Source organism: Acanthochromis polyacanthus, chromosome 19 (assembly GCF_021347895.1).
Source record: "Acanthochromis polyacanthus isolate Apoly-LR-REF ecotype Palm Island chromosome 19, KAUST_Apoly_ChrSc, whole genome shotgun sequence".
NCBI classification, from domain to species: domain Eukaryota; kingdom Metazoa; phylum Chordata; class Actinopteri; family Pomacentridae; genus Acanthochromis; species Acanthochromis polyacanthus.
Window position 1 is genome coordinate 11,202,381 of NC_067131.1, and position 26,429 is coordinate 11,228,809.

Here is a 26,429-nt window from a genome sequence, read left to right on the forward strand (position 1 = left end):
CCATACGATCTTTCCCTATATCTCCACTCTTTCTCTTCTGTCATTCTGAAATAAAGTTGGCAAATTCCCAAAGAACACAATCTCTAAAAAGGGGAAAAACATGGCTAATATGACTCACACCCCCTCCTTCACACCTAAGTGCATCCTGAAGGCATAATGGGTGCATTCACAGCTGTACTTAGAGCTGTCCACATTTGATGTTAATTATGTTAAAGCAAAGTGTAAACAGGGCCATGAAGAAAGACCATGTCATGCATTGCAACCAGAATATGTCTCTATGGTGTAGCTGATGTTGAAGTTTGATAAATTATTTGTAAAGATTATCACCATATGCACTTCTTCCATTTATATGTTCATTAGCTATGCCAGCTTTATTCTATAGAGTCATTGGGGGCTGAAAATATTACAGCTGACATTGGGCATGAGGTGGGACTCACCCTGGACAGATCAGCAGCCCACTGCAATTACAATGTTAGGTTTCCAAACGTCTTGCTTTGTCTTTGGAGCCTTGGACACTTTAAATGCCTGAAGACTTGATTTACCTCTGATACTTGTTGTAGGGCATCAACATTTTATATGTACTGCATTTCTGGCAACACTTCCACTATTAACATGCCACATTCACATTAAAGGTGAAATAATGGAATATTTAGGCATTTTGGGAAATAGTTTTTTTTTTGATGAAGAGTTGGATAAGAGTTTTTGTAAAAGTAACAAAATCCACCTACCTGCACCTCTAAAGCTCACTGATGGGACCAGTACGCTACTGTTGCTGCCACTGGCAACTGGTCCTAGCGAAGAAATAGTCAAGCACATACCCCCTCTTGAAATAGCATGATTTGGTTTTGACACCGCAGCTTTCATATGTTTTCAACAAATGATGTAAAATGTTAATCAGAGAGTGTTACATGTGCTTTTAGACATGTCTCCTGTTAAAATCAATCCAATTCCTATACTTTCATTCTTAAAAGTTAGAATGGACACTTGTCATTTCCATCTCATGCACAGCACGAGGAGAGTGTTTTGGCCTTTTTTGTTCTGTGACACGTCCAATAAATCTTTGGCTCTCTCTCTAGGTCAAGTATTCCATCACTGTGCCAAAACAGGTGGCCATATTCTTGAAGATACATGTCCCCGTCCTGTCCACCGAGGAATCTGTCCTCTATAGGCTACGTCCTTGTCCGCCTGTGTCACTCTGCGGCGGCACCTATGTGATCTGACTGACAATAGCAGTCTGTCTGCCAGGTGCTATCTCATAATCCTGCTTTACAGGGGTCCCTCCTAGTTGCTAAAAGACAAGATAAACTAGCTTTGGGGAAAAGGAATGATAGGAGCCAGGATGTGCTTTCTGCTGTTGTTGTAGAAACCAGCATGGGTCACTGTTCACTATTTTATTTATTTCAGCGGTTTGGCAAACACTGAACAAAGAACCAAATTTTTAAGTTTTCTTCATGGTTACTTGAACGTGAGGTGCTCTTCTTATTGTGATGTCTTCAGGTTTATGCTGGCAATATCTATATATCAACAGTTGTTGTAGTATTTTATTTTGATCAAAACCGTTAAACTTTGAAAAACAAACAAATCTGAATGTGTCTAGAAAAAAGTGCACCATCAAAGGCTTTAGTTCAGATGCCAGCAGGGATCATAAATGGAAAATTATAACGGACACACTTTGAACATCTTCACTATGTTGTACATTCTTTGATAATTAGGGTACATAATAACTATGCGTTTTCATTTTTTTTTTTTTTATGATTTGCGTCAGCAGTAATTGCTAGCAATTACTGTCTGTTGGCTTTTGTCTTCTGGTGCTTGCGCAACTTGAGGATATGTACACATTCTTTATTTATGAAACCCATGTCCTCTTGCTCTCTACAAAGATATGATGATGTGATAGTGTCAATCTCAAGAATCTGCTTCAAACCAGCAAAACATATTTGACTTTGTAGCCATTAAAGACACTTTTGTAATTTCTTTATGTTCTTTTTGCTGTTACAGATAGTTTGATATTCTTCAAGAAAAAATACTGTTCAAGATAACAATATGCATTTGCCATCAAAATATAATTGCACAATAAAGTCATATCTGTAGCCACATGTGTAAAGAACCATACCTTGTCACATTTCATAAATCACAGCTAAGCTGGATAAAGCTGAGGGGCCTCAGACACCAGATACTAACATAGACTCAAAATATTACAGACAATATGTTACAAGCTAACAGCAGCAAACTGTAATAGTGTTCACTCATGTATCATATGTACAAAATGTTCTTTTTAGAGGCGATGTGATAAAGCCACAAACCACCATGACAATCAAATCTACAAAACGGATCTATAAGTACTGAACACGTAGAAGAGAAGATTGTTGCTTTGTTGTGGCAAATCTGTCTTTCTCCTCTGAAGATACTGTTATGGACATTTTGTTTCATGAATCCTACGAACTCCCCACATTGTGTCTGTGAAATGAGCTAATTGTCCACTTTGAGATCAACACTTTACCGTGTTCCTTTTGTCGAATTAAAGCAAGTTTACTGACGGGGCAAATCAAAGCACAGTTATGCAGAGAACGATCAGTTTTATGCTGCAAACACTGTTGAGCATATTGGCAGTACTCTCAATCAAATGTGCAGTGATTGCACACATTCCAAAGTAATGAATATATTCACATCAGATCACAGAGATTATCTCCAAAAAATGAGTGTTCCTAAGTGTGAATCTGATTTTGGAAGTCACCAAATTGCCCCCACGAGGCATGGAAGGCAAATGAGCTGGTATCTCAGCAACAGATTCGGCAAGTCTGTTTTCTATGCAGCAACAGCCAACATGTAATCCTCAGATATAATCCACTGTTCTATGATTTCGCTTCTCGCATCATGCTGTGTTGCTCTTTTCCACTTAAAGAAAAATGTAGGCGTCGCGTCTTTGCAAAATGTCGAAATTAAAATTAGTTCAGTCACTCCTTGAGATTAGAGTGTTGATCCGTTGTCCTCGGATCCTACAAAAGCTGCAACACTTCAAGCTGTAACGCTGTTGATGTTAAAGCAAAGGCGAGCGCCAGTAGCAGAGTTGAAGGGTGTAAGCAGGCGCGTTCAGCTGGTGAGCTTCTAGGAATGGCATTCGAGCCACCGGACTCATCCAGTTGATGGTTCTGGGGGAAAAGACCCAAAGTGTTAGAGCTGCATTGCATAGAAAGTTAATGTAACCTCTCAGTAGGATAGCAGAATATGTACACCCAGTATGACTACAATTATAGCAAATTTTCTGTTATATATGTATATTTTTTTACGTTGTGTTTACATTTGGTTTATATCACACTCAGGGTGAGAACTATGGAGTCCAATACTTTGGCTGTATCAATAGTATCCTAATGGTTCTGAAGGAAAATTGTTGATATTAGAAAGTTGGCATGTTTCAGAGTCGATGCATGAGCACCAGTGTTCACAGAACACGTTGGAATATTGAATATTGTGTCTGCAGATCAGTCCGAGCTACTTTGTTTGCTTACAGAGCTAGGACTGTGTACAAACACCAGATATTTCTTTTTCAGAGCAGGCACAGAGTGGTCAGCTAGAAAATGACAAAAAAAAAAAATCCCTAAATTTGACCAAAACGGTTGGATTATAATTGCTGATTGTATTTTTATGTTTGTGCTTAAAAACCCATGGAAACACCACAATATTGTCTTCACGCTTAGTTTAGATAGATAAAAGATTAAAATTTATAAACATAATATGCTAAAATTCAGTAAAAGCAAAGTGGAGGATGTAATTTTGAAATCCAATGACGCTTCCACCGCTTGGAGGTGAAAATTTGGTGACCAACAATAACATCAGACGTGTAGAATGAGACTGTAGCAATAATTTTTAGTATGCAAACACAAGCTGTATGAATATAGTATGTTTCATAAGTATTAAATATCATCGTTTTGTCTTCTAATAACCCACAGACCTGCACAATGCACAGAATAAAACAATGCTTACCACGCATAGAGCACTATCCACCGTTTGGTTTGATACCAGTTTTTGGGCCTGGAAGGAAAACAACAAAAAAAGGCACAAAGACATTAAAGTTGATTATTATTTTTTTAATTGGGTTTGCTTGTTTAAGGGTGGTGCAAAAATGTTAATGTACACTGCATTTTCCTAAACAGGGCCTAACACATCTTTCTGTATAATCGTCCCCCTCGAGTGCGATGCATAAGATTCAAGTGTGTTTGTGTAAAAGTTTGTCTGTGCAACATCCTGTTTGTGCCAGCTCAAGGTTATGATACATTAAAACTTTTCTCTTCTCCAAACCTCTTCAGCCACACGGAAAAAATACCCACACAGCTACACACACAAATGAACGCAGACTCATAGATACAGAGATGGAGTACAGCAAATGATAAAGTGACTCTGTAGTGGTTTGGGAACAGAATAAACACTCCATGTGTTGGTTCTTAAGTAGAAAGAATTCTACGAACCAGGATTCTGGAGAAGAATGATTAATTGCTCTATCGGAGGTCTTTCCTCCTAGAGGATGTTTTTACTGGTGATAAATCATATTATCGCTATTAAAAGCCAATATGATAGATTGTCTTGCTTAAAGTATGTGATATCATCTCATTTAAAAATATGGCCCCATAGTATTTATCAGTGAAGAAGAGCAGATATTTGAAGTGTGTTGGTTTAGCCAAAATTTTCCAGAGGAGCTGGTGTGTGGCACGGACATGAGCACAATTAAGCAAAACCTAGAATTTATGATGTTAAATGTCAGAATTTGCACATTGAAATGATTTCTTACACCTGCATTTAGTGAAACGCCCATTTGCATGGCATTAACTGTGACTGCGATTAAAATTTCCGATAGCATTTTATTTTTTTCAAAGTCACACCGTAGACCTTTTCTGCTAATTAGGTCTTTGAGATTTGTGCACCCATGCATATGGCTGGACAGCAGTTGAATTAAATGATGTAGATCTATGTGAAATACCATGACCACTGTGAAAGACAGTGTCGTCACAAGGTCAGTTTAACAGACTTTTTTGAGCTTTCAGCCACACAGTCTTCTTTGACAAAGGTTTTTGATGAGGAAATTTGAATTTCCTTTTGGAGCACATGAAGGACTTCTTGTCCACGTAGACTACCAGTTTCTGGAAAAACAAAATCTGATTTTATCATGTTAGTGTATTTAGATAGCATGCACCGTCACGCTTGCTCCCACTGTCCTCTTTTCCTCATCTTCCCTTCACTGCTTTTCCTGTGCATGAGCATGAATGTGCACAGGGCATGCTGGCAAACTGCTCTGTGGATCAATCTGAGCTACTTTGTTTTCCTATTTACAGAGCCAGAGCTGTGTTCAAACACCAGGAGATATTCACTGAATTGGACAAAACGTGTATTTGATTAGAGACTCTGACTCTAAATTTAAATGACTGATTGAGGGTTCATTCCTGATCTTGAAAATCTGTCCTCACAACAGTCCATTTGTCTTGTTGCTCAAAAAATTTGACAGTAGGACAGCTGTGCAAACTTGATCTGCTGAGGATGTTTGTGTGATCTAATCAAAAGGTTCAGCTACTAAACTGACCTTCTGGTGTCAACCGTAGCTTTCAAGGTCTAAAATGAACTTTGGAACTCTTGTTTCTAATACTTGAATTTTTGTTGCAACAGTGCTTGGAGCCACACAGTTACTAATAGTGATTTATTTTTTTTTTAAATTTATTTAATTTTTTCCAAATATAAACATGACCAGCTATAATTTAAATAAAGCTAACTGGGAGTAAACATAAGTATGCATAAGCCTAATAGACATTCCCTTATACTTGATACTTTGTCACTGGCTCAGACACACACAGTCACACTCACACTACCCCTGTGAGCCATTTCTGATGTTACAGTGGCAACCAATTAGCTTTGACATGACAGCTTAGGAAACTCTGACTCCACACTGACGTCTCATCTTTCTGCCCAGGAGGGGGGATTCTGCACATGCCATCATAATACCATCCCTGATCCATCAAGGTGACAGAACCCAACGTCTGACACTCTGACAGGAGCTCTGAATAGATCTCTACCTGATGTTTAGGTCTCAATTTAGATTCAGCCGCTTTCTTTCACACATTTTGAGAGGTTTCTGAAGCATCCAAAATGCACAAAAAGGACAAAAAGCATGGACATTTATCAAAACATTTGGACTCATGTGGAAGGATTTTAAAGTTTGTCCTTTATTTTGCCTTAAAAACACTTGATAGAAGTGAGGGTTTTTTAGTGTGCATGAAAGGCACAACTGCTAACTGCAAATAAACTAGCACCATACTGATAAGTAGTTATTACGAAAATTAAAACTAATTGCCTTGCAATGTTTCAGAGCCATTTTGTTTCAGCAAGAAACTCCAATAAACTTTCTCGGTTAATGAGATCAGTGGAGGTATAAACTGGCTGACAGTCATCCCTCTGAGTCAGAGTTTAATTGGGGAGCTCCATTATTTAGAGATTTATAACACTAAGGGGTTTAGATTTTATCTAAGCATATATAAGCTGGGCATGCGAATAAAATGTGTGGCTGAGCAGTAGTACAATGCTTGTTTCTCTAGGTTTAGTTTATGTTATCTCAGTGTATTTTGAAGAGTAATTAAGCAAAATGAAAATTACATTAATTTAACTAGAGATAAATGCAACGACAAAAATCTTTTTTTTTTTTCAGTCCAGGTATTGGATTAATATTATACAGAAAGTTTGCAGTCATTTTATTTACACTGCTCTCTCTACTTTAATTTTTTTGTAATTTGCAGTACCTGTATTCAAAACACACTTTCTGCTTTAAAACTTCACCTGTAAGGTCCCACAGATGTGATATAATGAGTTGCCGTCAAGATCCAGTTTGCTCATGTCTGTCAGTGTGTCCAGAGCGTTGCTGGTTCGCTCTTTACCCCTCCGAGTGATGCTTGTCTCTGCAGTTGACTGAATTGGGGGTTGAGGTTGCCAGACTCCAACGTCGGTTCCGTTGCCAAATGCCTGGATGGCGTTGCCTAGAAAAAAACATACTGTATTGATCTTGTGCAATTACAGAACTGCTACTTTTCTAAGCAGTGGAATGGAGTGTGGCAGGTAAACTGAGATAATACTGTTTGGTTACTATGTGGAAAATATGCACCAAATGTCATGACTTTGTAATAAGCATTATCCCCCAGAATGCCCCGAGTCCTGATTTTAAAAGTATAGTCTGCACATCTAACAACTTAACAGGCTGTCTTCTGTCTCTGCCTTGGAAATAAGTGCAAGTGGCATGACCCAAAACATTCTGTTAATGTCCCACTAAAAGCTGCTTATAATTGGTACTTTAAATAATTGGGCAGGAAAATAAATTACTTGGACTTTCTCAAGAGCCTCTTTAAAAGCAGTCCCTGCATTTAATATCCGTGACTCACAAAACTGTGTAAAAATTAGCTCTATTACTGAAATAAGAAAATTTCAACAATGATTTATGTAATCTAATTTTGTCATAATTTGTTTGGCATTTAATCTAAGATACCTCTCTATTAACAAAATAGAATGTGGGCAAAAACTCAGTAAAAGCTGATTGAGCATGAGTTATGAGTCAAAGTAATTGAATTAAAACTACTGTTATGTTCTGATGAAATGCAGATATGGCGACTCATAATCACATGCACAGTGAATGGAAATAAACTGTCATATTACAGAATGAGAGACCATGTTAAGCACATGATAGACCATCATATGTACTATTCCTGCTTCAAGCCATTATCTCCCAGTCTGCAAATAAAAATTCAAAGTCTAGACAATAAACGGGTCGGTTTGACCTTCTCCAATGTATTTCTGCAGGATGGTTAAATGCAGCAACTCACGTAGGCATCGGTTGTTGGTGAAAAACTCTGCAAATTTGTCACAGTCTGGCTTGCTGTTCCCACTGCTGCTGCAGTCACACCATGGTGACAGGCTAATACCAAAAGATCGCACATAATTGGGTGTCATCACTGTACCTGCAGTGTAAAAAAAAAAAAAAAAAGAGAGAGCAGAACACTCTTGTTAGTCAAAGTACCTGCAGCCCCATTATCATAGCTGAAACCCTCTAACAAGACACGTTTGATTTATCAGGCACTTTTGAGGCTCTGCACACTGAAAGTAAAATGTTCAGGCCAGCTTACGAGGCTGAGCTTATTCCACACCATAGGGAGCCTTTATCCTATTTAGAAGCTTTACAAAAAATGCATTAAATAGCAAAATACTTTATTAGAAAGCTGTTTTATTATTCACGACTGCCATTTGGCTTTACAAAAGCTTCTTCAAACTCTACCAGGGCTTTCCTTCCACAAAGGGTAAAACCAATCCACTCAACCTCCGCTTTGACACTGATGCTTGACATTGACAACCTGCTGCATCATGAATATAAGCCTCATTGACTTCCACAGTATCCCTCTGATTATGTGACACATCCAGTGGTCTTTCCTCCACATGATTGAAACGAATGCTGATGTCAACAAAGGTAGCAAACCACAGCTGTGGAGAGAGTAATGTGCAAAGTATTTTCAGGGCTGCTGTCACTTAACACCCATTGCGAGTCAACAGTTATGACCAAACCGCACATTGTACTTCACGGGCAAAAAAGTCAAATGAAACCCCTCTTGGTTATTTTGTCAGCTTCCTGTAACTGAATAAAATGGCTACCTTTGTGTGGGGAGCATAAGGTTGAGTAGGCTCACAGTTATTAGTTCTGCGAGTACATGCAGATTTCAGTGTGTGGAGACAGAAATGAGTGCTTAAACTAGGGGGGCCCCTATTACAGGGTGTAAACTGTATGACGCATGATATGAATGGTGCAGATTAAAATGTCTGCGTGTTGAGTTTGCAATTGGTCACTGTTGCCCTGTGCTGAAATCTCATTACAAAAACTCAGTGGGACATCATTTCTCCTTTCTACATAATGAAACCTGCTGGTGTAAGAAAGAGTGAAACAAATGCTACTTCCACATTATGCTACGGTGTATGAACTGGGATGACATGAACACTCCACTAATATGCAATTCATTGATTGTGTCCTCAGCTGCCTGGATGCTGAGATGATCTACAATCTTAACCCTCTGAACCCCAAGCAGCCTCAGGACGCTTTCTGTTCCCGTCACATTTTTAGTCACTGTGGGCTTTTTTTAAACTGTTGTTTTAGCTTTTTTTTTTTAAATGAGACCAGGGATTTTGATGAAATATCGCAGATTTAGACATAGATTTGGTTGTTTTCTGACAGAATGACACACCAGGGAGGAGTAGTTCAAAGACTTGCAGAAAGTTGAAAATCTGACAATTCATTTCTTTTTTGCAGTTTCTGGCACTGATGTAATTTTTGCCATCTGGCAGATGTGTCAGGGTGTGATTGTGGTTTTATATTATGTTAGAATAGATTTTCAGAGGAATGAGAAATCTCCACTTTAACTCTTATGAGTTCAACATTTTTTTTAGACACTAAAGAAAAACCTGTCCATCACTAATCATGTGACTTAAGAAAGCCTTGGCAGCTACATTGTGGTAAATTATCAGGGTACTTGTAACTTTAAGGAGACTTTCTGCAGCTATTTTAGAAAAATGATCTCCCTTCCTCACTTTTAATGAGTTTCTGTTTACTTTTGTTTCTGGAAAAACCAAATCTGATTAAAGCTGTATACATCACTTCTAATTGAGCTGACAAAAACCTCACGTTGCTAATAAAGAGGCAAATAAACAAAAATAAATCAAGAATGGAAAACAATACAAACAAATTTGACAGACTGAATTGATTTGAAAAACTATAATGAATTTGAATCTGTTGGTTTGTTGTGCTCCTATTTGGATATTTTCTTATTTAGCTTTCCTCGGTGCAACAGCACAGGCACAAAGCAGTTTGCAACAAATACCATTAGCAGTTCAGCGTTAGATCCAGAGTAACTTACCAATAAGACCTGAGTAAGACAGCAGACAGTCAGCATAGTTCTCCCTCAGACAGCCAGATATGGAGTGAGCTTCTGGCTGACAGTTGCTGATGAAATCTGCCAGCCTTGACCTATTTACAAGAGAGATACAAGTTACAGCTTTATACTAGGCTTGGTGCTTTGTCACATTTGTCAAGACTGGTTCATTAATCTGCTGCCAGTTTCACACTGTTAAGGAGACAATATGTATTCACTTTTGAGGTTTTGCAAGACAAGATAGAGAATATGTAAGTATTTTTTGGCAAACTGTGTGCAGCCTGTTGCTCCTGCTCGTCTTCTCATTTATTTATTTATTTTTTATACTACTTCTAACTTTGTCTTTGTCAAACTTGCTTCACTAGTTGCTTTTAGCTTTTTATGCCATCTCTGGACATGCTAGTTGGAACTCGTCACCATGCTGTTGCCACTTTAATTAATCAGAGCTGGTGTTGCCCAGCAACTCCTCGCCCGCATTATTTTCCAGGGATGTGCTGATCATGCTGAAGCCGACTGGGATGATGACTAGAAAAACAACGGGCATCCTTGCAGAAGTTAGATGATGGCACGAGTAGGATCCAGACCACAGAGACAAAGTTTGAGGAGATCGCTAGCAGGATGAGCGAACTGCCTTAGTGAGGAACCCAGGGGACTTCCATGAGTGTGCGGTTATGGGTTTCAGAGACATTGCAACTACACAGACAGCTTTCAGATAGTTTGGACAAACAAGAATAAATCTGAGAGTGGTATTGAAAGAAGCAGAAGGAGATGGCTTGCTGCTTTTGTTGTGCTGACCTGCTCACACTACTGTGAAGGAATGTTTCTGCAGCCTACATATTGAACTGTCCAGACCACATATCCATCCCTACTGCATCCCTCCCTCTGCTAACCTGGCAAACCACGTGCGACCTAATCCACTCTGTTACAGTGAGACTCCAGACTGTGTCCCAGTGCTTTCTTGCATTGCACTATGTTGTATTTCTTGCATTCCTGTTGTCATTTTTCAGCTTTCATATACTTGACCAACTGTAACAAATCAATTTCCTCACAGGGGGGGAAACTTACCTACTTTTAAAGTAAAGATTACAACCTATATAGTATCATATAGCTTACATTATAATGTACACTATAGCTTACAATTATTGTTAGTAATTTCTCTTTGCTTAAAGATTTTAAGTGAACAGTCTGCTTTGCTTCTGTCAGTCAACATCATGGATGTTCAGTTTGTACTTTGCTCTAGAACAGTGGCTAAGGTCTCCTAAAATAGACAGACCATGTGAATCCTAGAAGTTTTGTGGGATTTTTTTTTTCAATGCATAAACATGAGAGAATATTGTTAATATGCAGTTTTACTACCTATAGAAACATACAAATAATCTTGGTTGAAAAGTTGTATTCTCTTTAGCAGAAAAACATTCCATTGTATATATGAAATGCACCTTCTTACCTGCATATGTAGTTGGTCTTGCATGTGTTCTGAAGAGACAGACAGTTAGCTTTGTCCTTATCCTCGTAGGAGCAGACGGGTACAATAGTTTGTCGTCTGCGCTCTGCACATGCTGTCTGATCCCCCGCTGGACAGGAGCAAAACAGCATCCCGTAGCTGTATTTAGTTGGAACCTGAAGTTTGGACAGAAAAAACACATATGCTAGATGAGACTTGCACAGAGGGGTTGGGTTCAGTGTGAGTTTAATGTATAATCGTGCTTACAATACCATATTTTTCTTCCATGACTTTTGACATGTGGTATGCATTTTGGTTTCAGTGTCAATTAGAAATTCAAACAAAAGAATCTCTCAAAATGTCAAAATGAACACGCTTAATTACCTTGTCAAAGAACTGTCTGAGAGCCTTGTGGCATTTGCGCTTGTTGCAGACCTCAGAAACGGACACCCTGCTGGTACAGGGGTTGATGTAAGCTGAGCGATATTTCTTACACGTGTCATTCAGGTTACAGGCCTTGGCAGCATTCAGACAGTTGTTCTCCTTTGTGGAGGCAGGCTCGACTGAGGAGAATAATGGGACACGTAATTACATGTTTCTAATGGAACAATTATTGCTTTCTTGCACAGGTTGCATTGTTGTTCAGTCATTACAAGTAACTGCATCAAAATAACATTGGTGTGGGTTATTTACAGGAGAAAATGCAGACGAGAGAAAACGTGAGTGGAAATTTTTGGTGTCAGTTACCGTAAAAAAGATGGAAAAACAGTGTTACCAGTAAATATCATCTTAAATTGCAAGTCGCAAAACTTACTTTCATTATTATTTTTTTAAATTATGTAATGCAGTCCCATACCTTTGGATGACCAACGCCCATAAAAAGTATTTACATTACTTTGTAGTAATCTGTATTCACTTGGATGTGAGAGACTTTTTTTTTGTAAATTCCATTCAGTACACCAAATTACATTGACTAGGATTCAATGTTAAAAAAAAAACATTCAAGGAAATAACCTCTAAGGAGGGTGAATATTTTTATAGGCATCACATTCCTGGCTAATTTTCATTGTTTTGAATGTATTTTAACTGCTTGATTTGAAACATTTTTGTGAACTCTCCATCCAAATACGAACTTCCAAGTATCACCAAGGTGCAATGGAAAATACTATGTAACGTAATTCAGGAAAATAAAAGCTATTGCATCACTATTGCTTGTGCCGCTATCATCCAAATGATTGGAATTGAGACCTTTTCTTATCAACAGCAGCACAAAAAATGAAATGATTTCCAAAACATGTCCCCAGATGTCTTTTACATGTTTAAAAGCATTTTTTAGCACATTTGTGCCAAAATTGCCTCATTTACCATATAATTGTCTAAAACATATGAGACCTTTTGAGCCCTATTCAAAACAATCATGGCTGCCTTTGCAAACACAACTGTTTGGATACAGATGTCTTTTGCTGGTGATTTGTAATTAATTATTTCACACATTTATTACTCCAGTTGCTACATTTGTGGCACATTTGAGCTTCAAATTCTCTGATAAACCAGTGGACCTTGGGATATTCTTAGATCTCTCCAGGTCTGCTCTTTATGATCAGATGTCATATTACAGAATCTGTGCAACAAAAATGATAGAATCAAGGTGATCTCATGTCACCCTAAACTGCACAGAAGCTTAATACCCTAATTTTCTATTATGTGTTTGTGTGACTGCTGCTGTTTTTCTTGTCTTGTCTCACATAACGTTGAGGATAATTCTGTTGTCCTCAGCCTGACAGAAAACGCATAATTGTACACCTTGAAAATAGTGACACGCAGTCAGTAAGTGTCCCTTGGCTTAAGTTATGAAAACAAAGTCATCTCTGCTTCCATCCCAGAATGCCTTTCCCTCGCAGCGAAAGCACTCTATGGCCAACATAATGCCTCCCGCTTCTCATTTTCCTCATTCGTTGTGTTTAAAGTCCTTCCTGCTCCACTGACTCCCGCACAGTAACACAAACTGTATCCTCAGCCTCGACATGGAAGAATGAGTTCTGTAATTTTGCCTTTTGATGTGGAATCAAAGCTCACTGCACTCTTTCATGCACTGCAGAATGAGCCATGATTAAATCTGAATACATTCTTGAACTTTGGGTTAATCACATATTACAAAACCCATTACTTACATCTGACAAGTGCCTAGAGATGTGGGCTGTGATCCTTTAGTGGCTGTTTGCAGCTCGTGGCCCATAGGTGTGACAGATTTACTCCAATTACTGATACCCCAATGGGAAGTGGTTATCTAAGTTGTGTTTAAAAACTGAATCTTGAAAGATATTGCCTTGAGGAGATGAGTTCAAATGCTGTTGTAACTGTATGTGTATGGATACAGCTGTAGGTACAGTATGATTCCATGTAGATATAACATTGTTTAGCTGGAAATATAAAATATGGGCTTCATCAGGAGCATTTTTGCTTTAAGTAAGATCCTTTTCGTTTCATGCTTTCTCATTTTTCAAAGGTAGTCCTTCACTATCACAAATATTGAGTTAAGGAGAGCGTCACAATGTTATGATACAGGAAGGTTCAGCAATTACTTGATAAACTCCCCAAAGAGGAGATGAGCATTATGTCCTAAAACAGAAATATAATTCTATACAAATTTTGTGTTGCTGTTAATTCATTTCCTTTAAAAAATGACTTGAATGGCCATAGCTGTGTTGAAGAATGTTGCTTTTTTTTTTTCTTGCTGTTGATGTTGTTGCTGCATGCTCCATTGTGCACCAGTTTGTTCCATCATGACTGTAAATATTAGCAATCAATATTTGCTTGTATCTGTAATCCTGTTTTTTTTTACACTGTGTAATGCCAAACATGTTTAATATGATTTTCCTGAAAAAGCCACAAACAGGAAGTTGAGTTGTGAGTAACATCATATAGGCTATGACTTGTATAATGTTATACCCAAGGAAAAAACAGATCTTGCACTGCCTTCTTAGGTTGTGTCCCCTGAGCAAGGGGGAGCAAGTGTAGAAAACACAGAAATCTGACCCTCTGACCTCTAATGTATTGTTACAAAAGACCTTTAAAGGGCTGTCAGCCAGCAGGGGTTAAATGTGAATCTTCAAAAAGAGGGCAATTATTGTATCCTGGGGGTGTCCGTGTTCACAAATCTCTGGCATGCAGCTGCTAAAACATCCAGTTTTGATAAAGGCCTAAATTATGAAATGGAAACACTTGGGACCATTCGATAGTGTATGGTGTTGTTAGTCTGCATACAGCCAGACAAAATTACCACTATGATAAAGATTTTGACAACCTAAAATTATACTGGTGACTTTAATGGTTAATAGTGAATATGTCATACTTGGACATATTTCATGAATAATAATATTTTATTGGCTGCACAGTGGCTTGATGGTTGGGTATGGCCACTACTGAACGTCAACACTTTTGAAATTAAATAGCAAAATGATTTTTTTTTCTTTTTTTTTTCCTTCCGTATCAACAGTGTATTAGATCATTTGCCCTGAGGTTTATATCAAACCATGAATTTTTTTTTAATTTTTTATTTATGCCAGTGCACACCGTTGGTGGTGAAAATAGTTGCAGACTAATTGATAATCATGAAAATAGTGGTGTTTTATTGTTTCGTCTTGATTTATTAATTGATTAGTTGACTACCTGTTTCAAAAAAAGACTCCCAAAAAAAAAGACTTTGAAGGAACTACGTCAGAATAGGAAACGATGCTCCAAACAGGGTTGTATTAGTTTGTATGCCTTGTTAGTTGCACGGTTTGCAGCAGCCAGAAGATCCACAAAGCCTTGTGCACCTCTGCAATCTCTTTTCTTTGGGACGTTTATAAATTCAGACATATTTATCATCTTCACGCACAGTACACATGGACTAAAGCAGACTGAAATCTCCTGGACTTAAGCTACCATTAAACACAGGGGTGGTCGGCTCATAAATAGTGCAGCTGACACTAAAAACTCACATCTCAAGAGGATTTGATTTCATTGTAGCAGCTCTGGATAACAATTTTCTGCCAAAAAACTCACACAAGCAGCTCTTTTTTACTTTAAATTTAATCCGAGAATACTAATAGAGCATGTGGTTATGGAACTGTCTTGTTTCATCTTTGTATGACTTGAAAATCCTCTTTTGTCCAAGAAACACAGATTATATTAATGCAGAGTATTAGTCTGACCATCGAAACAAACCTCAAGAGTCAGCTTTGTGCTTGGAGACCTTGAGTATTAAAAAAAAAAAAAAAAAAGTCTAAGTTGACTGTGAAGCTCACTGTCACGTTAAATTTAGCACATCCTTATTTTTTAAAATAGAATTACTTGGAGATTTAAAAGGACAAGATTACCATTGTATTGCATTTTAACAGTCTCATTGTTGCGCGATCATTCTCTTTAATCCAGATGTAGAGAAAAGATTTGTTGAATACGAAAATTTAATCATAAATTCTTTTGCTTTAGTCCCATATAATTTTGCTGGTTACATTTTTCAAATTAAAATAATTTATTTCATATTGATGTTTTATAACCATATAATTTAATAGCTATTGTTTTATACTCAAAATTCACTGTCCTGAATACGATAGCCAAGCAATCTGTTGTCTAGGTAATGGTTCAAATCAATGTCCTTCACAATTTATACATAGGTTTACTTAATCTTTCTAAACCCGTCCCTCCATTTAGTGCCCTCTTTGTCATTTCCCATAATAGAAAGCAAACAGCAGTGGTCAGAGGCTCTCCGTCATGGCACCCTGTCTGCTGTCAGGCTTCCTGCCAACAGCACTAAATCCACTAAATCTTAATATTTATGACCAGACCCGACACCCATTTATTAAATGCACCCATGCAATTAGCAGAATTTCACTTAGTTCCTACTGCACCAGCTCCTGATTTTCCTCCTCAGTCATTTATCCTGCATTGATTTAAGGAGCAATAGTCCAAAACTGCGGAGATTTAAAGTACCTACAGAGTGAGCAATGTGACTGTGATTACAGTATCTAGTGATGGTGATGAGATATGAAGATGGACCGGGAATCAAATTTTCATATACTATTAATCCACACAGTGACAAGAAAATTGGTTCCTTTGGAAGCCAAACCATCTCTTTAAAGTTCCAGGTTGTTGGTGGCACATCGTGTTGTGAGATAACAGCTCCTCCTTCAGATTTGACTCACTGGGTGTGAAGATAAGGTGAAGTAAGTTTGACTGGACATATGGTGCTACAGTCACTGCAGGACATGGGAGAGAGCAGAAGGTGTGAGCGCTGATTGCTGTGAGTCAGATATATAGATGACCGGTGCCCTTTTGCTTTCGGTTTTTTCAGAAAGTCAGGCCAAAGATGTGATATTCATCTCAGCCAAGTCAAAATATAAATGTCGATTTAGTGGTTCACCAACAATATCTGCAAATAACATCAACATAGGGCATAGGTTCCTCTTTTTCCATGCTTCTAGTTTCCAACTTTTGAACATGCAGATTTATAACAAGTACCTCTATTTATGCATGAGTATATCAGTCTTTTTTTTTTTTTTTAATTCATCTGAGCAAAATCCAAAGATGCAGTCATGGAAAAAATAGACCACCATTAGACCACCCTTGTTTTCTTCAGTTTCTTGTTCATTTGAATGTCTGGTACCACTAAAGGTATATTACCTGAAAAATACAATGAACATGACAAAAAGGCAGCTGATTACATAATGCTTCATGTCCTATTTGACATGCTTAAGCTGAATTGTATTCCCAGGGTAAACAAGAGGCCATTTCATGTCATAAGCAGCACCACACATGCAAAGGCCTAGAGTTTCCTGCTTACATTCAAGCTGTTGCACAATTCAGAAGTTGTCAGCTCTCACATAATGCCTAAAACAAAAGAATTATGTGAAGCCACAAAGGCAGCCATCTTGGCACTGCTGGAAATGGCATGAGTGAGAGACAGGTAGCAGAAAAACAGGCAAATGCACTTGTGCGAAGGGCGAATGAACCAAAAATAATGTACCTTTAGGTGTACCAGGCATTAAAATGGACAAGAAATGGAAGTCAACAAGGGTCGTCTAATATTTTTTTCCATGACTGTATTTAGTTTTCTATAAAGTATGACAGCGATGCTCTGAACAACAAGTCGACATTTTGCTTAAAAACGACTAAAACTATTGTAATCGCTGTTGATTTATGTTTTGTTGATCGAGTCACTGACTAAGTTGTTGCTGTTGTATGAGAGGCGCTGCGATATTTTAGAACTTTAAAAATGTGTGTCACTCTCAATTTGTAGTGGCTGATTTGCATGCTGAAGAGCGTTTCTCTACAGCTGTGATGCACAGTGTAATAGTGATTATGTGTTTGTGAGCGGGCTTGTGTATGTGTGGGTGAAGGGTGTGGTTAGCTCACATAAAATAATTACATGCCTGTCTGAAAACATTATCCTGTGTCACCTTCAGCCTACAGCACTTATTTTTTCTTCTCCATCTCAAAGCCATGATTAGCCGTTGCATGCTTCACTTACGGTTGCATATCCACTTGGCTCCCTGCACACAACTTGTCATGTCTGAGCCATCAGGTACACTCATCTTGGTGAAGAATGTCTGCTTTCAAGCCATTTTTTTTTTCCCACTGAGAGCTTCATCTTCCAGTAACATTTATATGTGTCAGAGTGGCAGGGAACGCTGGAAGTGGGATCGTCAGTATGTAAATGACGGTGTGCGTACGCGTGCAGTTTACGTAAATGGTATTTGCTCAGTGACGTTCTCGGCATGATTCATATTATCAAATATTGTTGCTTTGCATGAATTTGGTGGGAAAACTGTAGCTAAGCACTTCAAAGTGTCAACGCTTGGCAAAGCAAATTAGTTTTTTCCGGGTATCTTACGCTTCCACACAGATACTACTCTCAGCAGAGGCTAAAATAAGGATTGGACTTGATATTCTCATCAATTCTATGCAAATATGTTGTTTTAATAATATAGGGATTGATTTATTAAGGTGACAGTATTATTTTGCTGTACAAGAAAGCAATTTATGAGATTCACATCTCCCAGATACTTGAGAAACACAAGTTTGACTTTCAATTGTGATGCAGTCCAGTGTGATGGACATCAGCTACTTTATGCTGTGTATTATTATCGAGAAATGGCTGTAAGGGCTCTTAAATGACTGCCCTTTAAAGTAATTGAAGGCCATTTTTGGTTGCATTCTGAAGGGTGACTTAATAACAACGGACCTTTCTGCAGTACCATGAGTGGTGTGCCACATTGTTAGTGGTCTTCCATGTTTATAGAATGTGTTTTATTGTACTTATATTGTGTCCATCCCCTTTATTTTCCCCTGTTCAGATCCATAATCTGATATTGTACAAATAAAAACAAAAAAAAACTTCTGCCTTTCATTACGAAGGAGGCAAAACTTAAATATCTTATGCTTACTCGATGATAAAGTGTTGTTTGTTTCATTTTATGGCACTGAATGCCAAAGTTTACTGTGTGATTACGCAGCATATAAATGCATTTCAAGCTTATACCCCACAACTTAATTCAGTTAGAATAAATTGCGTTATTCTGCGGTTACAGAGGGGCACTACATAAACAAAGGAGAAGCATATGAAAGGAAATGCCTTCTGATGATTTGCTGATATGGCTAAAAGCAGTCTTTTTTAAAAAGGATCAGCAGATTTAAAGTGTTTCTTCTACTGATAGCCACACCGATGAGCAGCTGGAAAAGTTTGCTCATGTGCACAGTTCACAGAAGGACTGGGACAGTGGCAGAGGACAACGACTACGGAGGATTAAATCTGTTGCTTCAGGCAACTAGACTGACTGAATTATTCTTGAGATCCCTGCAATGGAAAATCGTCGCGCCAAGTTTAATCTCTTATTCACTGACTTTATCCCCTGAAAGACCACTGAGGAGTTGTGTGAGGATGGACTGGAAGGAGAGGGGAGAGACACTGGGATCAGTGGTGGAGATAGTGGAAGTGAAATATCTTCTGTGAGCATGATTACCTCAGTGTTTCATTGAGGATATGGCTGGAGTATTTTTGAAAACTTCTGATATGTGTAACTTTGAAACCAGACACATTTCTGTACTGAAGAACATGTGCTCTATTTTAATGGTTGTACAGTGACATGGACATTGTGCATTAAAATATAGCTTTATTCATGATGTGGCTGAGCTATAGTCACACATTCCTAACTGTTAAATAAGAACTAATATGTAAAATTGGAATGATTCTTTTTTTTTCTTTTCTAAAGGAAACATTGAGAACATGCAACCGAATGAAATGGCTAAATTTACTCCCCACAGGTACACCTGGAATCACTGAATGAGCTTGTCTTTACCTCAGTGATGTTAAATTTGAATTACTGATGCCCTAAAGTGCCCAGGAAGATTTTTATAGGCATAAATGTGATGTGTTAAGGACAGTCCTGCAATCCCATCTTTCCCTCAGTCTGCACAGCAGTATTATGTTACACCTCTGAAAGGCTGGCGCTTTCACTGATTGATCACATTTATTGATCTGAAATTGATGCTGCATTTAATTTCAGCTGTTCCTGGAGACTATATTCTGGTAGTTAGTGGTTTTAATGTCATGCTTTTCAGTTTGAATTATTAATATTGCTAATAATTTGACAGTGAAACTTTCTGCAAATGTCTCAAATGAAAAAAGAAACGACTTAGCAAAACTTGAAACGGAGAGGAGACAGTCCAGCATGAGCAGTGAAAAGCTAATAGCATTGTTTTATTTTTGTTTGCGTGTTTGTTCAGCAACTACTAGATTAACTGCTGTGAAATTTTGGAAATGCACTCATGGTCTCCAGAGGATAAGTACTACTGACTTTGGAGATCCTCTGACTTTATCTGTAGCACCACAAGTGGTTTACATTTTTTTTGCTTTGAGTGAAATATGTTAGGTTTTGGAAGGTTTGCAATGAAATGTGTTACAGGCATTTGGATTATGACCAAATAACCCCTAAAAACTAATGACTTTTAGTGTGATGTGTACTTTGTCAATATTGATAAGTTAGGATGAGGAACATGGAAAACATCTGTTTAACATCTGCCTCATGCCATTATCTTCATGAGCTACTGTTGGCATTCATTAAGACTACAGCTTTTTTTGTTGAAGAAAATGGGTCTGGCTTTGTTTTATTTGTTAGTTATATCCAACACATCAGGTTTGGTTGACTTTTTAACCTTCAATCAAGCCTTAATGGAGCTATCTATGCAGCTGTTTAATGTTAAATAATTAGTATTTTGTTGTGCCAGTTGTTGAATAGACCGGGGAGGGTGTGACACAGATTTGAATAAAGTTGCTATTTTGTGTTTAGTTTACAAGTGAGATGACTTGATGGTCATTTAATGTGTTCTTTAGACATTTTTCTTTAAACTCCAGTATACTCTTTTGAGTGTCAGTGGCTATAAAGTGTTTCTGTGTTGGAGGGTTCACTGGATTATATTCATTTCTACCTATTAGTCAACAACTGACTTCACATAGCTTAAGAAAATCATTTGAAATATTCACCTTGTAAGTGGAGAACATATAATAATAATAATAATAATAATAATAATGTTAAAAAAAATGGTTTGTAAATCGGGTTTGGTGAAATCAGATGGACATATTCTAAAAAAGCAGGAGCTCACAGGAAAAATAGAAAGTGGCACTTGATGTGGTAGAAACCTTTTGTTTGACAAACCTTGAGATTGTAAAGAAAAACCTCTATGTCTGCACAGCAAGTCAAAAATGCTCTCTTAGATGTTAATGAATAATATCAGACAATTCACCACAAAAACAGAAACTTGCAGTTTGGAAAAAGAATACAAAAAACTCTGAATACTAGTAACTGGATCTAGACCAAAATTCTATGGACCAATTTACTGATGCCGATTTTGTAATCAATTTTCAATTGCTGCAGCTGTAAATTGGGATTTATTGATGATTTCGCTGGGCTGCACAGGGTGTCCCCTGCCTTTGCCCGAGTCAGCTGGGATAGGCTCCAGCACCCCCTGCGACCCGAGTGAGGATAAAGCGGTATATAGAGAATGGATGGATGCATGATGATTTCGCTGCTGCTGGAGGCAACACGATGATTGCAGAGGAATGCAGGAGCATTCTGTGTGCTCAGGTTAGAAACTCATTGGGCAACATTTCCTCAAGATTTTGCCCAAGAGCTCTTTGGGATGAAGAAGCGGACTATTTTTAACTGGCCAAGACAGTTCCCTGAGCATTGTGTGATTCAGCTGCAGCACACTTTCTAAAGATAAGACTAAAGACGGAGAGAAATCACGATGAACAAGAGCTAAAGGTAGCCGTATTTAAGGCCTGACTTGGCGTTTAAATGTATAAACTGTAGAAAATACTTGAAATCTGGACTGTATAGCAAGCATTGGTTTGTGGGCACTCAGAACAGCGAGCATCATGTCTTAGCAGCTGACCCTTGGGATGCCGTATAAGTCATTCTATCCTGGCTCACGTGTGCATCATTTTACACCGCGGACTGCCCGAGGGCCTGGCTTAGTTGCAGACAGAGATGAGGTCACTTATGGCAAATGGATTCCTGATATCTAACCCATTAAGTGATTTATATTTTTCTCGGAGGCCCCGTGGCTGTTTACTCATTGCTATACATTAAATTGGCCTCTTCTTTTCAGCTTTGCATTCCAATTTATCCTTCTCCCATAATCGAGGTAATCTAGGTGATTTCTTCTAGTAACAGCCCCTCATGATAAGTTATCATCCTGCCGGGTCTTTATATTCCATGTTACTGACTTTGATAGAAGAGCTCGTTAGTGGCGAATCAGATTTTTAAATGTGTCTTAATCATGATTTACACATTTCCCATTTGTGCCTTGATTCCCGGGATTTTATGGGTGTGTACACTGTTTCAGCTAAGCTACATGAGGCATATGATTAAGCAGTTAAAAAAAAAAGATTGCCTGAATATTTCAAGCTGCTCTTTCTTGTCCCATTATCTGCGAACCTTGTGAATGCTTAACCAACAGCTACAATTTTTATTTTCATGCACCTCTCTGATTGCTGGACCTAATAATGTTTTCTTTTCTCTGTGTTTGAAATACAGTTAGCCATTATGTCATCGTATGTGGACCAGAGCCATCGTGATACGCTAAGTGGATTCAATCACAGCGAGAGCCAGAGAGAGGGAGACAGAGGGAGGGAGAGAGAGCGAGCAAGGGAGGGAGAAGGAGAATCAAATGACCATTTTTTTTTTTTCTCACTGAAATGGTTGCTGGCCAGCGCACTAGACGCCCTCCTCTAGCCAGAAAGCCCAACATTGAAGAGTGCCAGAGAGTTCTGCACTTGTCGCACACACACAACTCTTTATCAGTACCACTGAATGCAGACAGATGGTTAATTGCCCCTCTGCGAATCTGCATATGTGATCTCAGCTGATCTAAATATGGGATCGTCTAGGTGTGTGCACCCAGGTCCACCTGCACTCCTTTGACATTTGAAGACATGTATGGAATTTAGATTTACAACAGCTGAATCACTCTCTGCTGTGCTCCCTCTCTTTAAAAAAAAAGAAAAAAAAAAAGAAAGAAAAATAGCTCTAACAGGCTGCTGGTGCTCAGACAAAACAGGCTCCACTCTAAAAGGATGATTAATTCAAAACTAGCACATAAATGCTACTTCCAGCATTAGTACTGTGACAGTGGAAAAACATGCAGACCTCTCATCACTGCTTTGAGGGCTGAAAGTGAAATATGCTAAATTACTCTGCTTTGTGTATGGCGGGTCACAGTGGCAGATAAAAGCTTTTGTGATGGATAATGGGCGTTGAAAGCTGCAGCCCGAAACCAGACGGCAATAGAAAAGAGTCGTCGTCAAATAGTGACAGATTTGTAGCAGTGATGCGGGGACTTAAGCTGAGTTTAAAGCACAACTGAGGAATAACTGGCCGAATGTTGCACAATGTCCACACTGAAACCTTAGGAATGTAAAAAAAAAAAGAAAGAAAAAAAGCAGCCTCTTACCAGCTATGATAGGGGCCAGACGGAAGATGTCCGAGAGGCGGCTATTGACTGGTTCGTAGGGAGAGTATTCCAGCAAATCATTACCTGTATGGCAAAAAAGATTGTCAACATTGTGGGATTGATACTGTGTGTAGGTACATGTGAATACATATTCTTTAGCGTCATAATGACGATAGTGTGATCCCTCTGAATTACTCTTATTGATAGATGTGTGAGTTATTTGTTAGAGGAGAATTTGTGAAAGGTTGACCTTAGATTAACTTTCTTCCACAAACATACATCTCTCTCACATAGACTTAATACAACTAAAATACACATGTATGCTGCTAACCTTTGCTTACTGCAATATGGCTACAAATTCTAAGTGGAGCGTGATTTAAAGTTCTGACGCCACCACATACACTCAAGTGCGTCAATTATGTGCAAATTTGAGGTACTACTTTAATTTTCATTTTAAGCCACTTAGACTGACATTCCATGACAGTTCAGATGCAAATGTTGCACTCAGCTGTATTTATTTGACATTTATGAGACACAGATGCAGTGTGATGAGCTTGTAAAGGCATTGTAAAATACCTCCCAGTGTATAAAGTTGTAAACAGCTCCAACACTGAAATACAGCCTAATGTACATTAATGCATCAGTGGTAATTAGAGTAAAATACTGTCTAACAATAACAAACGCCATTCTGCTTCCACAATAACTGCTGGAATTTCACTTTTCATATTTTGAGTACATTTTACTGCTGATTTTTCTGCACATGTGCGCAAGTAACGTTTGAAATTCCGGGCATCCCTCCTAAGTTTGCGTGTTTACACTGTGGTATTGAACACTTGGCAATACCTTGTAAACTCTGGTATATGCTCCAAAAGATCCGGAGACAGTTCTTCTCCTTCTTCATGCCCCTTCTACACCTACAGTTGTAAAGGGGGCTCTGCTTCATGGCTTCTATTGCGCTGCGGCACTCGCCCTGCGCCTCGAGTCCAGTGACCGCGCTGAAGTTGCTCTCCCTCCCCGCCACGCACTGCCTCATGGTCCGGTACTTGGTGCTGCAGGAGTACTCCTTTAGACATTGTTCACTGGCCTTCACGCAGTCCAGTCGGACGTGGCGGGAGGCTGAGCCACCGTCACCCTTCAAGGTGAACACTGAATCTGGCATTTACAGAAAGTAAGTGAGAATAATTCGCGGGGAAACTCATTTTTACGCACGACTTAGCGTTATGGCTATGAACATTATTGAACGCCAAATAATGCACAATTACGCACGGAGCATTAGACAAACTTTATGGATCTTTAATGTTCGCAGTCGTGCCACGGCAATCAGAACAAATCAGTCGAATCAACATCAGATTTTTGGCGAATGATGCGCCTTTTTCATCACTGCCTCCGTTTGATGCGTTTATAAAGATGCAGTTTTCAGATATTTAATACAGCCTAAGCAATACAGGAATCCAACATTGTGCCACTTACCCAGGAAGGACAATGCAATGACTAAAGTTGCCAAAATCATTGCGCTTCAGGAGATTTCGTCGGGTAAAAGAGGTGATTGAAATAAAAAAAATAAATATCAAGAGAACTTATCAGACAGATCCCCTTTCCCTCCGGTTGCACATCCCGTAGATCCAACAGCGAGAATCCCAACTCTCGACGTGAGTCCAGCAGCTAAAACCGCGCCGTGCGAACCTACCGGACTTTTGGAGGATTGAAAAAGCGAGTAAGACGCGCGCAGAATGACCATTTCCACTTCAACCCCTGTTTGCGCGCTGTTCTCTGTCAGACAGACAGCGCTGGTGTGTGATCCGACACACTCTGTGGGGGTTTAAGGCTAAAAGAAAAAGAAAAAAAACTTTACAAAGCAGAGAGTCAATCACAGTATGACCAATCAGTGCAACTTAATGAATCTAAGTGTCCATCACAGTCCTGTATGGAGTGTTTAAATCCTACATCCCAAAATCTGGACACAGATACATCCCGTTGAGCAGGTGGAAAAACAAAAGCACTCCGTTTGATCCGGACTGTCCTCCACTCTGATGAAAAGCTCGGGAGCTCGGGGGTGCAGCGCGTAAAGGTGTGACGTCATGCGTCTTTGCGCACAATAACCTTAATAAACCCATTTGGAGCGTCAATTTACACCAAAGCCGCAAAGACAGTCAGAACAAATGGATGGCCAGCGGCGAGCAGGTTACACATGTAAGAACATTTCAGCGAGATACAATCCACTTATTAACTCTGCAGAAAAAAACCCTCAACATTTATTATAGCTCATTATGTATTTATACAACCTGGAGGCCTGCATAACTCGCCAACCTAACACACTTGAAATAAATCTCTTATGAACGGCTAAATTGCCACCATTTTTAAGTGTCTGAATGCCTCATGAAGAAGTCCTTATTTGTCCTCTCAGATCTTCAGTATGCACAGAAATAGCTTATGCACTTTAATTTGAGAGAGAGAGAGTAACCTACAAGTGTGTTTTTTGGGAATGTTTAAAAGTTTCAAGGTATTTCACTTAATAAAATTGAATTGCACAAATGGTAAGTGGAATTGGGCAGAAAGAAAAGTCATATTGCTTCTTTATCTGAAATTGCAGTTACCATCCAAATTGTGATAACTGCTGACAGAACGTTTTTCTATCAGTTTGTTTTTCTGCACCGACAAAAACAACTCAATCAGATTTAGAGAATGTGCTAAAAATGAGATGGCAGCACTCAAGAATTTCCTAGGTAGATATTTTGGGGATGCCGCTTCTTTTCCATGGATTCTACCTCCCTCAACAACATGCAGTAGATTTATATATTCAAGGCTGCATTACAAATCCCATTTCTGCTATGTACAACAGACAGAGTTCCTTGTATTTCAGTGAAAAACAAGTTTATAACCTTGTTATCATGTCCATATGGTGTTTTTATTATATATATGCTGGAAGGCACATTATAAGCAAAATAAACAGGCAAAACATAGCTGAGAGTTTCTGATCAGAAGCTGCAGTGTCTCAATGACCATCTCAAAAACACAGATTCAAACTTCCACAAATAAGTTCATGAATAGCAGACCTA

General features: G+C 38.7%; 1 protein-coding gene across 1 annotated transcript; it reads right to left on the reverse strand.

Moving 5' to 3' along the window:
* Positions 1 to 1,957: 1,957 nt before the first annotated feature.
* gfra1b (gdnf family receptor alpha 1b) lies at positions 1,958 to 25,422 on the reverse strand. Its single transcript, XM_051939881.1, has 10 exons — positions 24,844 to 25,422; positions 24,217 to 24,525; positions 23,374 to 23,457; positions 11,764 to 11,942; positions 11,383 to 11,555; positions 9,921 to 10,030; positions 7,848 to 7,982; positions 6,814 to 7,010; positions 3,982 to 4,029; positions 1,958 to 3,149 (listed from the first exon to the last, which is right to left on the reverse strand). Exons 1-10 carry the CDS (start codon positions 24,881 to 24,883, stop codon positions 2,997 to 2,999), a joined length of 1,428 nt encoding a protein of 475 aa, XP_051795841.1. The 5' UTR covers positions 24,884 to 25,422; the 3' UTR covers positions 1,958 to 2,996.
* Positions 25,423 to 26,429: the final 1,007 nt, after the last annotated feature.

Bases quoted from the DNA above. Each gene is read 5' to 3' on its own strand.
- gfra1b (XM_051939881.1), bottom strand. From the start codon at position 24,883: ATGATTTTGGCAACTTTAGTCATTGCATTGTCCTTCCTGG. The intron at 23,458-24,216 runs GTATTGCCAAGT...TTTGCCATACAG, and splicing joins CATATACCAGAGTTTACAAG to GTAATGATTTGCTGGAATAC. The intron at 10,031-11,382 runs GTAAGAAGGTGC...TCTTGTAAATAG, and splicing joins AAGACCAACTACATATGCAG to GTCAAGGCTGGCAGATTTCA.